Source organism: Jaculus jaculus, chromosome 17, assembly GCF_020740685.1.
Source record: "Jaculus jaculus isolate mJacJac1 chromosome 17, mJacJac1.mat.Y.cur, whole genome shotgun sequence".
Lineage (NCBI taxonomy): Eukaryota > Metazoa > Chordata > Mammalia > Rodentia > Dipodidae > Jaculus > Jaculus jaculus.
The window spans coordinates 3,302,057-3,315,892 of NC_059118.1; the positions used below are offsets into that span (position 1 = coordinate 3,302,057).

The 13,836-nt window shown below is 50.2% G+C and overlaps 1 protein-coding gene across 12 annotated transcripts in view; it reads right to left on the minus strand.

Moving 5' to 3' along the window:
• Positions 1 to 13,836, minus strand: part of Trak1 (trafficking kinesin protein 1) — a 127,720-nt gene that overhangs the window by 39,770 nt on the left and 74,114 nt on the right. For all 12 annotated transcript variants that reach the window (XM_045136710.1, XM_045136702.1, XM_045136705.1 and 9 more), the window contains 5 exons: positions 12,256 to 12,332; positions 5,837 to 5,953; positions 3,646 to 3,746; positions 2,853 to 2,961; positions 71 to 149 (listed from right to left, as the gene is read on the minus strand). In XM_045136710.1, the coding sequence (XP_044992645.1) occupies positions 71 to 149; positions 2,853 to 2,961; positions 3,646 to 3,746; positions 5,837 to 5,953; positions 12,256 to 12,306 (457 nt within the window). In that variant the 5' untranslated portion in view covers positions 12,307 to 12,332. The remainder of the gene's footprint in view (positions 1 to 70; positions 150 to 2,852; positions 2,962 to 3,645; positions 3,747 to 5,836; positions 5,954 to 12,255; positions 12,333 to 13,836) is intronic.

Here is a 13,836-nt window from a genome sequence, read left to right on the forward strand (position 1 = left end):
GAGAGGCTGGAAGGAGGTATGGGGGCGGGGTGAGGGGACAGAAAGGGGCCTGGGGGCGCCGTGCACATACTCAGCTCCTTCACGCAGTCGTTCACCAGCTGTTGCTCCTTCTCCTCATACGTGATGGTCTCCGTCTTCAGCTGACAGGCCTATGGACAAGGCCCCGGTCAGGTTTTAGCTCTCACATGCAGGGACTGGAGGGTGAGCCAGGGCTGCCATCTTTCAGCATGTTCCCACCTGCCACCCATCACACCCTCCAGAGCAGAAAGCCAATCTGCCTTCCCTGTCTAGGTAGGTCACGGGCACACATCCTCAAGAAAAAGGGGTGGGGGGACTGGCTGGAGAGACTGCTTAGCAGCTAAGGCGCTTGCCTGAGAAGCCTAACGTCCAGGTTCAATTCTCCAGGTCCCATGCAAAGCCCAATGCACAAGGTGACGCATGCATCTGGAGTTCATTTGCAGTGGCTGAAGGCCCTGGCATGCCCATTCTCTCTATCTGCCTCTCCCACTCCCTCTCTCTCTCAAATAAATAAATAATTATTTCTTAAAAATTAAAAAAAACTGTAAAATCACACCACTAGAGGGCACCCCTGTGAGACAAGAACTGGAGATAAAACACTGTGCCATTCCTATTGTTAATGTCTGCTACTTCTGTGTGTCTGTCCTAGTACACATGCGGATGCCTCTGTGGCCATCGTGGTGCCTGACACTGCCCTGCCTGGCAGACGTTCTAAGGGTAACCACCCAGGAACAATTAACCTTTACCGTGCCAGACACCAAGCTGTGAGGTTCTGAGGTGGTGTTAAATCTGTCCTGTGCACTGAGCACGACACGAAAGCATTGAAGCTCAGACTCGAGGAGCTGGGAAGATGGCACAGCCAATAAAGCGCCTGCTAAACAAGCACGAGGCCTCGAGTTCAGATCCCGGCACCCAGGTAAAAGCCGAGCATGGTGACACAGGTCTGTAATCCAGTGCTGGGGAGGCAGGAATAGAAGGATTCCCTGAGCCTGCTAGCTAGCTTGTTTACTCACTGGGTGAGCTACAGGTTCAGTGAGAGAGTATCACCAAACAAGATGGAGGAGAGGAAGAGGAGGATGCCTGATGTTGACCTCTGGCCTCCACACACACATGTCCACACACATATGCACATGCAAACACATATGCATACCCTACACACACACACACACACACACACACACACACACACGAGAGCTATCCCAGGACTCAGACAGCTTGCTGTTACTGAAAAGGTAGGAAAAGCTGGGTGGTGGTGACACACACCTTTAATCCCAGTACTGCAGAGGTAGGAGATCGCTGAGAGTCTGAGGTCACCCTGAGACTACATAATGAATTCCAGGTCAGCCTGGGCTACAGTGAAACCCTACCTCGAAAAATCAAAAAGGAAAAAAAAAAAAAAAAAGGCAGGAGGAGGGCACACTGGCAGCCTCGGGCAAAGAGAAGCATCTCTGAGGCCCAGGCCCAGGCCCAGGCAGACATGGACATCCTGAGAACAGAGGTAGGACGCAGCAATCTGTGGCTGGACCGAAGTCCCTCAGTGAGCTCCTGACTCAGGTCTGGGGTTGTTTATCTCACCCAGATACTGGCAGGGCAGCAATGGGCTCTGAATAGGGAATGTGGGGTTCAGTCCTACTCAGCCACAGCTGGCTGAACAAACGTGGGCATCCTCAGTCCCCTGGCTTATGGCCCAACAGTAAATAATAAAGGTCTGGAGGAGGCAGAGTTTACAAAAATAGTCATGCAAGACTGTCATGTGGGCAGGAGAAATGGCTTAGCGGTTAAGGCGCTTGCCTGTGAAGTCTAAGGACGCAGGTTCGATTCTCCACTTCCCATGTAAGCCAGATGCACACAGAGGCGCATGTGTCTGGAGTTCGTTTGCAGTGGCTAGAGGCCCTGGCGTGCTCATTCTCACTCTCTCTTTCTCTCCCTCCCATCCCTCTCTCTGTCTCTAATAAATAAATAAATAGATAAATGAAGAGTGTCAGGTAAGGACTAGTCAGCAGGCGCTTCCCAATGTGTGGCAAGTTCAAGGTGGCAGATGGTCTGCCCACCTCCCTCCTGAAGGAGTGTGCAGCCACTGTAGGTGGGCATATAGCCCAAACCTGGCATAGAAGGGTGTGGTGAATGGGATGGAGCCGTTCCTTTGGCACTGTCAGTTAAGACAAAGCAGACTAGATATGCATGCCTCGGGGACTATAGATTGGGACCTGGGTAAAGGGGGGCAGGAGGGCTTAGCCTCACAGACTTGCAAATCCTAGCTCTGCCATTCATTTACCTTAGAGCACCCCGAGACCTCACAGCACTAGCAGCCTGGCCCCTGGTTCTCACTACAAATGAGAATGAGGCAACCAGCTTCCACCCTTGTGAAGAGTAAAAACTCATCAGAAAACCCAGGCCAAACCTGGCACAAATACAGGAAACACACAGAAGCCAGAGTTCAGGGTTTTCTCAAGACAGCCAGTCTCCAAATCCTAGTGTACCATTTCCTTGGAGCAAGTCCAGCCTGCGTTAATGTGAGAACTGGTATCACCCTCAGTCTCCAGGACAGGTCTTGGGTGCTGTGATCAGAGCGTGAGGCACCATGGGAGGCCTCAGGGGGCAAAGGAGCAGCGGCTTGAACTCCCTTTCCTGCTTCACGGCTGGGTGGCCAGCCCAGAAGGCAGAGCCTGTCCAGGATGCCAATGACCATGGTCGGCATGACAGGACCATCATCTGAACATTCCAACTCCTGCAGGCCCAGGCTCGGGTGGCCCCTCCTCCATAGCACTTCTTGACAGAGGAGGGAGACGGACCCAACACCTTTCCAGGGGGGAAGGACGGGGGGCACACATCACCTCTGACCGAAGTACGACATTCTCCTCTTCGAGGTCTTTCAGCTTCTTCTGAAGAGAGTCCAGGTGGAAGTAATTCTGGACGGAGGAGGACGACTCATTCCTCTTCAACCTGAGGGGAAGGCATGCTCTCAGGCGAGGGGACCACATTGTCTCCCCGCCCACAGAGACCCAGAAGGGCTGCCCCAGGCTTCCCATCAGCTGCTCCCCCAATGACCAGAGAAACACCAGGAACGTGCAGGCTTGCCACGGTGTTGGATCCACAACCCAACCCTCTGTCCTGTGCTTGGAATTGGGGGAGTCATTTCTGTTTAGAACCTGGGGGCCTGGGAGCTCCTTTCATGTAAGGATGCTGAGAAGCGAAGAGCGTGCTCTGTGTGAGTGAACTCAGCAAGCGCTCATTACTCCATGACCTACATACCGTAAATAGCTCCCTCATGCATTGAGGAAACCAGAACAGAGGTTGAGGTAACAACAGCTAGAAAGTCACAGAGCCACATCCCAGTGCAGGCCATGGGGTTCCCAATGTGAGAAGGTTCTGCTGACTCTGAGAAGCTGCCAGCCTTGTCCCAAGGACATGCCATGGCTCCAGGACCTGCGTTTCCTCTTACAGCAGAGTTCACCCGCTTGCAAGCCAGCTGCTCTGCTAAACAATGGGTGCCCTGAGAGGAAAGCTTGATCCTGCCCCATGAACCCTGCTACAACAGCGAAACTGTTCCGCCCAAGGCCCTCGGACGGGTCATTCTGGCCAAGGCTGACCTTTACTGCTGGTGGCCCAGCTCGGTGCGTGACTTACGGGGTGGAGCAGACAGACTCGGGCTCGCTCTCCTCGGCGGCGCTGGAGTAGAACTGCAGCAGCTCGTCCTTCATGGACAGCTCGTGGCGGAGCTGAGACACCTGCAAGGACACGACGGGGCTTTGACGTCCCCCTGTGCTGTGACACTGGGCTTGGGGTCAGAGACACTGGTAAAAGTGAGGGCTATTGACAGATTTCATGCTAGGACTCGAGTTGGATCCTGGTTAAGAAAGATACAGCGGATGGTTTGGGGGGCAGGGAACGCCCCATCTACATTCATAGTGCTTACTTCAGTACAGAGAAGAGCAGAGAGGGAGCTGGAAGGCTCTAGAATGATGGCTGGGACCATGAGACTGCTTACAGGTTGTGGAAGTGGCCAGATGACCAGCGGGGCCAATGGCCAGATACCAAATAAAGAAACAGCCACTTGCTCCTGCCAGAACCCAGCACCGTCTTAGGGCAGGACTGTGCACGAGCCAGCTCGGGGGTCTTCTGGAAGCAGTCTGTACACCTTACTTGGAAAACCATGCAGCCCCTCTCTGTGACTGGCACACCTCGCAGAATCCCTGACCTGCATTTCTTGCACTCCAGGATCACTAGATGGAAAATTCCAGTATAGGGAGAAAAGGCAAACTCTCAGGAAAAGGCTACTGCTGACTGCTGATGAGAACATGCTGACTGAGGCTCAGGCTTTAAAATAAGCAAACGCGTACACGTGTACCGTAAGACTGCTCACAGGTCCTTGCCACGTCCTCTACTGACGGGTACAGGACCAGTGCTGAGAGAAAACTGTAACTCTGTTTCACTTCTTCTCATGTCTAATTTGATTTGGGGTTTATTCCAACTTCCCTGAGTCACACAGGGAATGCATTATGTCTTCCATGGAGAAGCTGCTTATATTACAGGCCTAAAGGATCCAACTAGGCTCATAACTTTAGAAGCCGCCAAAGGGGGCACCGTGTCACAGGTTTACGATTCAAACCTCTGCAAGGAAAACAAGGCATTTGCACTCCTGCAGAGCAGCACGTGAGGATGTCCCAGAGACAGTCCCACAAGGAAGTCAGTGGGTGGCCATTTGCCAGCTGCTGCATGGACCTGCTTTCACCCTGGTCACCCATGAGAAGGGGACTCAGGCCTTTTCACTGGGGTGAGGAAGGGAACAACTTTGTTTCTCCCAATAGGGTTCTAAGCATCTTTGAAAAATAGCCTGGGATTAAGCCCTTTCTTTTAGCATAACAATTCTATTTCATCTTATTAAAACCATCACTGGACCCAGACAAACATGGATTGGGCATAACTTTAATGAGAAAACAAGTAAGAATCTGCCAGGCATGGTGGCACCACGCCTTTAATCCCAGCACTCAGGAGACAGAGGTAGGAGGACACTGTGAGTTCGAGGCCACCCTGAGACTACATAGTGAATTCCAGGTCAGCCTGGGTTAGGGAGAGACCCTACCTTGAAAATTAAAAAAATAAAAAAAACTGAGAATCTACCTTAAAGGTCATGGACAAGGGCACCCTGTCCCACTAAGGACATTCATGACAGAAAATCCGGGAAGGAAGAATGAGAAGGAAGATTCTCAGGGTTCACACCCACCATGAGAACAGTCAGGGCGACAGGAAAGATGTCACTAAGAAGAGCCTGGCGCTAAGTGGCCCATCTCTGCTCCAACAACCCCAGCTGACTCTACAGCCCCCTCTGTGCGCACATCCCTTCCAGAAATCAGCATCCATCCTCCCAGCTCTAGGTGCCCTCAAGAGAAGCTGAGATGTGCCACATCCTTCCTCTCTCCCCTGTTGGCCATCAGCCAGGATACGTATGAAAATAATAGGTTTCTACCATGAAAGTGTCAGCCATTTTGCTTTGCTGTTCGATTCGCATACAAAATCATACTGGAAAGATGAATGTCAATGGCCTCTACAGCGCTGCAGAAGCCGGATCTTCTCCAGGGCCTGTGAGCGCTTTTGCCAGGCCTCGAGGGGCTACATGGTAAGTCTGGGCTCTCAGAGGACGAGGAGCGCGGCTGGCCTGACATGCTTGCTTGAAAGCGTTCTGTGGACTGAGGAAATGGCCTACCCAGAGCCACGGTCCACACTGCCAGAGGACAGAAAGTTGCTGGTTCAGGACCACCCCACCCCCCTGCTCCGGGCTCAGACCCACCTCCCTCCCCTCCCAGCCCCGGCTCCTCACCTCTTCCCTGATGTGCTCCACCTGCTCCTCCAGCAGCTCGTTCCTCTCGGTGAGGGTCTTGTTCTTCTTCAACAACGACTGGCCAATCCGTGCAGCTAACTCCAGATCCCGCTCTTTCTGCACGAGGCAAGAGGGAGAGTGGAGATGTGAGAACCTCGAATGTTCTGGAGGGGCCAGCAGGGCTCGGTGTCAGAGGAAGACAAGGAAATTGAGAAACGATGAATGAATAAACGATTCGCCATCCCCTGTCGGCATGCCTGTTAAAGAGGAGCCACCCTGGCCACATGTGTGCAGGGGCTACGCGGGCATCAGGCAACGGAGGGGAAGCTGGAAGATCTGATGATGACAAACCTTGGTTCCTGCAGGGGGAAACGGAGCTTCCAAAACTACTTCACAACCACCTCTGGAATGTGTGAAGCCTGGTAACAAACCTCGGCGGCTGAACGCTCAGCTGTTCCACTGCCTGCCCCGAGCGTGGGGGATCCCCTGTGACTACTGGCTGGCTGATGGATGTCTGAGTGAAAGGTTGGCTGGATAGAAGAATAGATGGATGTGGATAGACTGGCAGATGGATGGAAAGATGGAAGGACAGATGGATGTGGATGGTTGGATAAATGAGAAGACAGAAGGATGGACAGCTGTGGGTGGATGGATTGGAGGGTAGCTGGATATGGAGAAAGGAATGGATGTGGATGGATGAATGGACGATTGCTAGATAGAAAAACAGATGAATGAATTGATACAGATATCAATGATCCTACAATTAAGCCAAGAGCTGGCAAAGGGAAGTAGACTTGAGCCTCACATCAGGTTGGAATATTCTAGAATGTAATAAGTTCCTCATTTCTTGCCTATGAAACAAAAATGTTCAAAGTCCCTCTGAGATATAGTTACATTCCTTTTATGTGCTGTTTTGATGTTTTTACTTGGGCTTTAGGTGCTGGAGAAATGGCTCAGCGGTTAAGGCACTTGACTGCAAAGCCTAATGGCCCAGGGTTGATTCCCTGGTACCCACGTAAAGCCAGATGCTCAAAGTGGCATCTGCACCCTCCTTTGCAGAGGTTGGAAGCCCTGGCATGCCCATTCTTTCTATCTCTCTTCTCTCTATCCCTCTCTGCTTACAAATAAATAAAAATATTTTTTAAAGAAAGACCTGTAAAAATCTGGAGATAATATATAGAATCATAATGCTTCTGAGGCAGTGTTCCAACAGCACCGTTAGTCAGAGCAGGCCAACACAGCAAACCCCCAGAGGCAAAGACACAGCTACCTGTGTGGGAAGAAGTGTTCCCGAGTGGACACTCCAAATCGAACCTCACCAGATCCATCCTTTCCACTGTGGTTAGATTCCACTTGCTCACTTTTTTCGTGGGGGAGGGGCTGACAAGATGAAGGAAGCTCTATAAAATTCTGCAACCTCAGAGGTCAATACTAATTCATCTGTTCACCAGATCTAAAAAGCAGAAGCGAGGACGAATGTGCTTTGGAGTGGAGACATTATATATTTGGAAGAGAGAATGTATGGACCTCTTGCCACTGCAAATGAACTTCAGATGCACGCACCTCTTTGCGCAGCTGTCTTTACATGGGTACTGGGGGATTGAAGCCAGGCTGTTAGGCTTTATAAGCAGGTGCCTTTAACCACTAGGTAATATCTCCAGCCCTGGAGTACAGACATTTTATGTTCTGATTCAATGCCATGTATTAACAACCCACGTGTCCCAAGGTGAACAGCTTGGCTTTCCCGGGGTCAGGAATGCTATGGTTTTTTCAAACCCCAGGTTACAGCTGTAGGCGAGCTGGGGATCAACGTAATAATAAACAGTGTACTCATGGCCACAGGAATTTTGCTTTAAATGAAGAACAACAGTATAAAGCTGAGGCCACCAAAGTGCCCTCCACATGGCAAGGGTGTCATCTTGTGCCTCAACTTCTGTCATCTACTGATATAACCTGTGAGGACTGGATCATCACCCAAGAGGCACCTTTTCCTTTCTGGTGCCGGGGATGGACCCTAGGGCCCCTCACAGGTGCTAACCACATACTCTACCACTGACCTCTCAATCCTCCTCCTACCCTAAGGTGTGTTTCTTATACCTGGTGTCCGTCACCAGCTTAGGTGCTCTGGGTAAGCCGTTGTATAAACATCCCTGGGACCCGGGTTCTCTGACTGTTAAGGGGGGCAGGGTGGACAGCCAGGTAGCTGAGACAGTCTTAGAAAGAACTCTTGCAGCTCTACGATTCACTGAGTCATAGGGTAGGATAAGCCAGCAGCTTTTACTCCCGAGTGCTTACGTGTCCCCAAGGTACTGCACACAGTCAAGGTACACCTCCCTGCTGGCCACAGCACCCTCACTGGGTGATGGGCACCATCAGGAAACTAGATTTGACAGCAATTCCCTCTGGCAGGATGATTCTCTCTCTCTCTCTCTCTCTCTCTCTCTCTCTGTCTGTCTCTCTCTCTCTCTCCGTCACCTGCATACACAGCTCTGTAATGCCATCACCACTGTCCCAGAAGCCTGCTGGAATCACATCAAGTGATCTGTAAACACCCTCACCACACGTGGGAAGGGCTCTCCTGTGCAGCCAAGGAGACACAGTGACTGCCCAGGAGCAGATGTTCAGCTCTGCATTGACCCACACAGGCCACAGTGACCACCAGGACAGCTGCTTATCTCATGCCTGTCATCTCATACTTAATGTGCTACCTAAGTGGGAGGATTCTGTCACATGAGGGAGCCTGTGCAGGATTCAGGTGTCGAGGGACTAACTCACAATAGCACCAGCCCAAGTGGCCTCAGAGCCCTCACATGAGTCAACAGCAGTGCCCACAGCTCTGCAGAAGCGTGGCCTCCAAACATCTAACTCAAGCCCACTACACTTCCCTATCTGATCTAACAGATGCCCTGCGGGTTCTTAATGATGCTTGTGGGTTCAGGTCTGACCCCATCCTGCATCACTTTCATGAGTACAAGCTAGGTTCCAAGAAGCACAGATGTTCTGCCCACCTTATCTTAGTCCTGCACACACATGGCACTGCCCCCAAATCAAGCAGATGTGATCACACCACATACAGGCGAGGCCAGCCCTGCCTGGGCACATGAAGGCAGGGGAAGGCTTCCCCAGGACACACGGAGGGCCAGGGCCCAGAAGGAAGAAGGAATACATGCGGGGCAGTGAGCTCGACCAGGAAGCCCTGTGCCCCACAGATCACAACTTACACCGGGGCATGCCTTCCAGCCTCTCCCTCTCTCACAACACTGGGGCCGATTTCACCAGCCTACACTGGAAATCTAATCTTCACAGAGCTATAGGGTGTGCCTTACTACAGAAAAGGCAAGACAGTGAGATAGGACAGGAAAGTATTTATAGACAAAATGAAAACATTAAAGTTACTGTGGAGGGGCTGGAGAGATGGCTCAGTGGTCAAAGGCACTTGCATGCAAAGCCTGATGGCCCAAGTTTGATTCCCCAGTTTCCACGTAAAGCCATGCATCTGGAATTTGGTTGCAGTGGCAAGAGGTCCTGGCATGCCCATAGTTTCTCTCTCCTCCTCCTCCTCCTCTCTCTGCTTGCAAATAAATAATTTTTTAAATGTTACTAGGGGGTTCCTAGTTCTTTCTTTATTCCAATTAAGTCTGCTTTTTTGAGGGGTGGGATTTGTTGTGTTTTGAGTCAAATCCTGAGCTCCTCCCCGGAGCCTCCTGAGCGCCGGGATTACTGGCGAGCACACCAACCCAGCTCTGTCTGGTTGCATCATGGCAACAGGCTGATGAGGCTTTGGGAGTTACCATCAGTCAATGTAAGGCAAATGCCTAGTTCTAAAATCAAGAAAACAGCTAGGAAGGGATCACTGGAGTCAACCGCAATGAGACAAATTACAAAATAAATAATAATAATAATAATAAATAATAATAAAGTAGGTCATTGGAAACCAGCTATTTAAAACAACAAAAACAATGCAGTCCTTTTCATCCCTGGGGCTTGAGGAGAGGTCACCTAAACTCAGCTTGCTGCTTTGCCTCACAACACTCTGACTAGCAGTCAGGCTTCCTTACCCAGGCTGAGTGGCACTCCCGGGGAAGGCACTGCCTGCTGCCCACACTTGGCAGCTGAGTCATCTCATTCACCAGTTTTAGGATCTCCACCATGACTCGCGGCCAGGGGAAAGCTCTACTTTGCATCAGGGGTGGAGGCAAGCTCAGCCCAAAGTCAGGGCAAGCTGCAAAATCTTTCCCCAAGCCTCCCACACTGGGCCTCAGCCCCAGGATCCCCCAGCTTCATCTGCATGCAGCAGGCGTGCCGACCAATGCCAATGAGCAGAGGCCACCGAGCCACCACCCTCCACCTCCACCGGCAAAAAGTGTTGTCACGTGACCGAGGCTGCTAGACTTTGCCCAGTTCCAGAGAAAGGCAGTAATCTCCACTGATTTCCCTTATCAGGGCAAGGACCAGGGGTGTTGCTATTTATAAAACACAGACCTGCTGATAAGGTCACCCTTCAAAAACAACACAAAGGACCATGGGAAGAAATGCCCTACCAATATTCTTTCTGCCATTTCAATTTTTTTCTTAAGGTGGGCCTATATTCTATACAGCCAAGGTTAGGAAATTAACTGGGTAAAAATGAATTCTTTTTACTTATTGATTTTTTTTTTTTGAGTTACCACCTCGAGTGTCCACTGTCATAGGGCAGCCTCCCTGCTTTGATGAAGCAAGAAAAATCCCCTGAAACCATGAGATAAAAGGAATCCTTCCTCATCCCTTGGCTGTTTCGGTCAGCTATGTGGTCATGGTGATAGAAATGTGACTCACCCAGGCACCTGACCAGTGTGCCAAGCCAGTCCCTATTCTGGCCTTGACTTGGCCTGAGCTGCACATGTACCCTCAGCTACCTTCACAGCACCCAACTCCCAAACGACGAGAGAATGCTGGGAAGAGCTGAGCCCATCGCAGTCTCTCCAGGGCACGAAGCCTGCCTGATCCTGTTGGCACACTTACATTGCTTACGCCAATGTTAATGCTGCGTATGGTCCTACTAGCCTGATAGAGCAAAAATTCAAACTACCTCAGGAAGGCATGGACAATAATATGTTTTTCTGACAGTCTGGGTTTAAAATATACTGTCAATATATGGCTTGGACTTCCCAACTCTTAAGCTGAGTACTCTTTTTAAAAAATATTTATTTATTTATTTATTTGCACTTGTGGGCGAGTGTGCACATGCACGTACCAGGACCTTTCGCCTTTGCAAATGAAATCCAGACACATGCACCACTTTTGCATCTGGCTTTACACAGGTGCTAGGGAACTGAACCCTGGCCAGCAGGCTTTGCAAGCAAGCACCTTTAACCCAGCCCTTGGATATTCATTTTGTTTGTTTTGCTTGAGACAGGGTCTCCTGTAGCCCAGACTGGCCTTGAATTCACTAGGTAGGTCAGGATGACCATGATTTCCTGATCTTCCTGCTTTGACCTCCCCAGTGCTGAGTGCTTGGATCACAGGAGTGTACCAGCCACCACACCAGGCTTTATGAAATCAAACCTAGGGCTTCATACCATCCAAGTAAGCACCTTATGAAGTAAGCTACATCTCCAGCCCTTAGTCTAATAAGTATTTAAAGGCATCATATTTTGTGTCATTAGCTCATTCTGTTGCAAATCTAAAATGCCTAGACAAAATGAGAGCTCTACACTGCTATGTACATAGCCATCATTCACAAAAATAAAGCCATGGGGCCGGACAGATAGCTCAGTCAGCAGTGCCTGCTTTACAAGCATGAGGACCTGAGTTTGAGTCCCAGTATCCACATAAAAGAGCCAGGTAGGATGACACTTGCAATCCCAGTGCTGGGAAGTAGAGATGGGCAGATCCCTGGGACTCACTGGCCAGCAAATTTAGCTGACTTCATGCATTCCCGCACAACAAAAGACTGCGTCTCAAAAAGAGGTGGGGTGGTTATAGTTTAAAGTCGAGTTTAGGCTGGCTCAGCAGGCTTGCAAAGCCTGGTGGCCCAAGTTCAGGTCCCCAGTACACACATCAGGCCATACGCACAAGGTGGTACGTGCATCTGGGACTCGTCTGCAGTGGCAGGCAGCCCCAGTGGGTTCATTCTCAATCTCTCTCTCTGCTTGCAAATAAATAAACAATCAAATAAATAAATAAATAATTTTTTAAGAAAAGGTGGGCAGCATTCCTGAGGAACAACACCCGAAGTTGTCTTTCTGAGCCTCCACATGCACATACATGTGCACATGCATCCTCCATGTGCATACACATGAACACACACGAATACAATAAGCTTAAAATGTACCCTGTTCAGAGCCCAATCTGAGAGTCCTTACTGAAATGGGCGACAAGGCACACAGGAGTCAATGTAAGTCAGTTATAAACAATGGTCACCTGCCCCAGACACTCACCTCCTCGAGAAGCCGAGTGACAGCATCAATGTCATTATATGTCTTAGTCATCTGGCCAACTCTCTCAGCACATAGAACTGTAAGAAACAGAAAGGACAGTGAGACTGCAGATGCCACGGAGCTGCCAGCAGGGAACCCCTCTAGAAAGGTAGCCAGGACTTGTGTCTGTCTGTTTGGCACCAGCGGCCGTTGGTTGTGTGGGTTTGACCCGCACTGTGTACCATCACCAGGCCCTACCTCCCAGTTCCAGGGGGGAAGCACAGGTTTGTGAGGGGACAATGACGCCAAGACTTCATGAAGCCTTCACGCTGTGTGCACCATATCAATGCACGAGCAAACACACACACACACACACACACACACACACACACACTAGTGCACATGCCTCACTGAGGGTCAGGAAGCAGAGTGGAAGGACACCTGACCTCATACAAACTCAGACAAACAAAAGTGGATGAGGCAGGGTCTGTGGCACAGGCCCCTGTGCATGAATTACTAGAAAGGCTTGGGAACACAGTGGGGACCTTTGGAATGCAGCCGTGTGTGTAACTATTAGACAAACATCTTGAGCTAATAACTGCCTAATTGCATAGCCCCTTTCTTCCCAAATTCTTTATTAAAATGATTGATTTATTTATTTGCACAGGGGTGTGTTGTGTGCACGTACCATGGCCTCTTCAGCTATGCAGTTTCCAAACAGGGACACAAGGGCGGTGTGCTTTTAAAATCCACTCAAAAAACATATACATACATGCACTCACGCACACACGCATGCACTTGGAGTCAGATTTCATCAATACACAACTCACTGCGTCCGTAAAAGGTCACACACAAGCCATGCTCGAATTGGCTCTCTGTCCTCCAGCCACTGTGTACTAAAGCATCCTGGGGCTGTTTTATTTCAAATCCATAGCAAGCAATTGATTGACAGGTTAACACATATCAAGAAGGTACCATGAGTTTTTATTGTATAATAGTGGGAATGGTGAATGTGGATTTAGGGCCAAATGGCTCATTATTTTGCACCCCATGACTTTGGGGCTAAATACATTTTCTTGGTAATGTTTTATACTAGGACCCCGGAGAAGAGTTGGGTTAAAAGCAGTGCTTTAGGACCCTAACCAGGGAATTGCAGCTGAAATTCAGTAGGTCTCTAAATATTTTAGGGAGGCAGGTAGAGCTCATTAGAGCTCAGAGCTCAGAGAAATCTGATCTGCTGGAATGATTTCCCAGCTAAAGGGGAGCCTTGAAATCTGGTTTTCAATCTGAAACCTACCCAAGTGACACCTCAGGAGCAGGAGCCAGCTCCTCAGCCTCGACCCTCACCCCCGCCCCAGGGAGCATCCCCCCCCCCACAGGGTCCCTCCTGCCTGCTGGGGTTGACATCAGAGCCTGTCTACTGCTCCTTCTTTTCTGCAGGCCCACAGGGGACAGCGGTGGAAAGCTGTGAGGGTGTGATTAGACCAGACTCTAATTGGATGGTGAAGGAGTCCAGCTCAAATTGCCTGGACAGTTCAGTAGTAGCTCAAGATCACAAGCAATCCCCATAAGACGTTTGCCATAGCCTCCACTGGAGTTCAT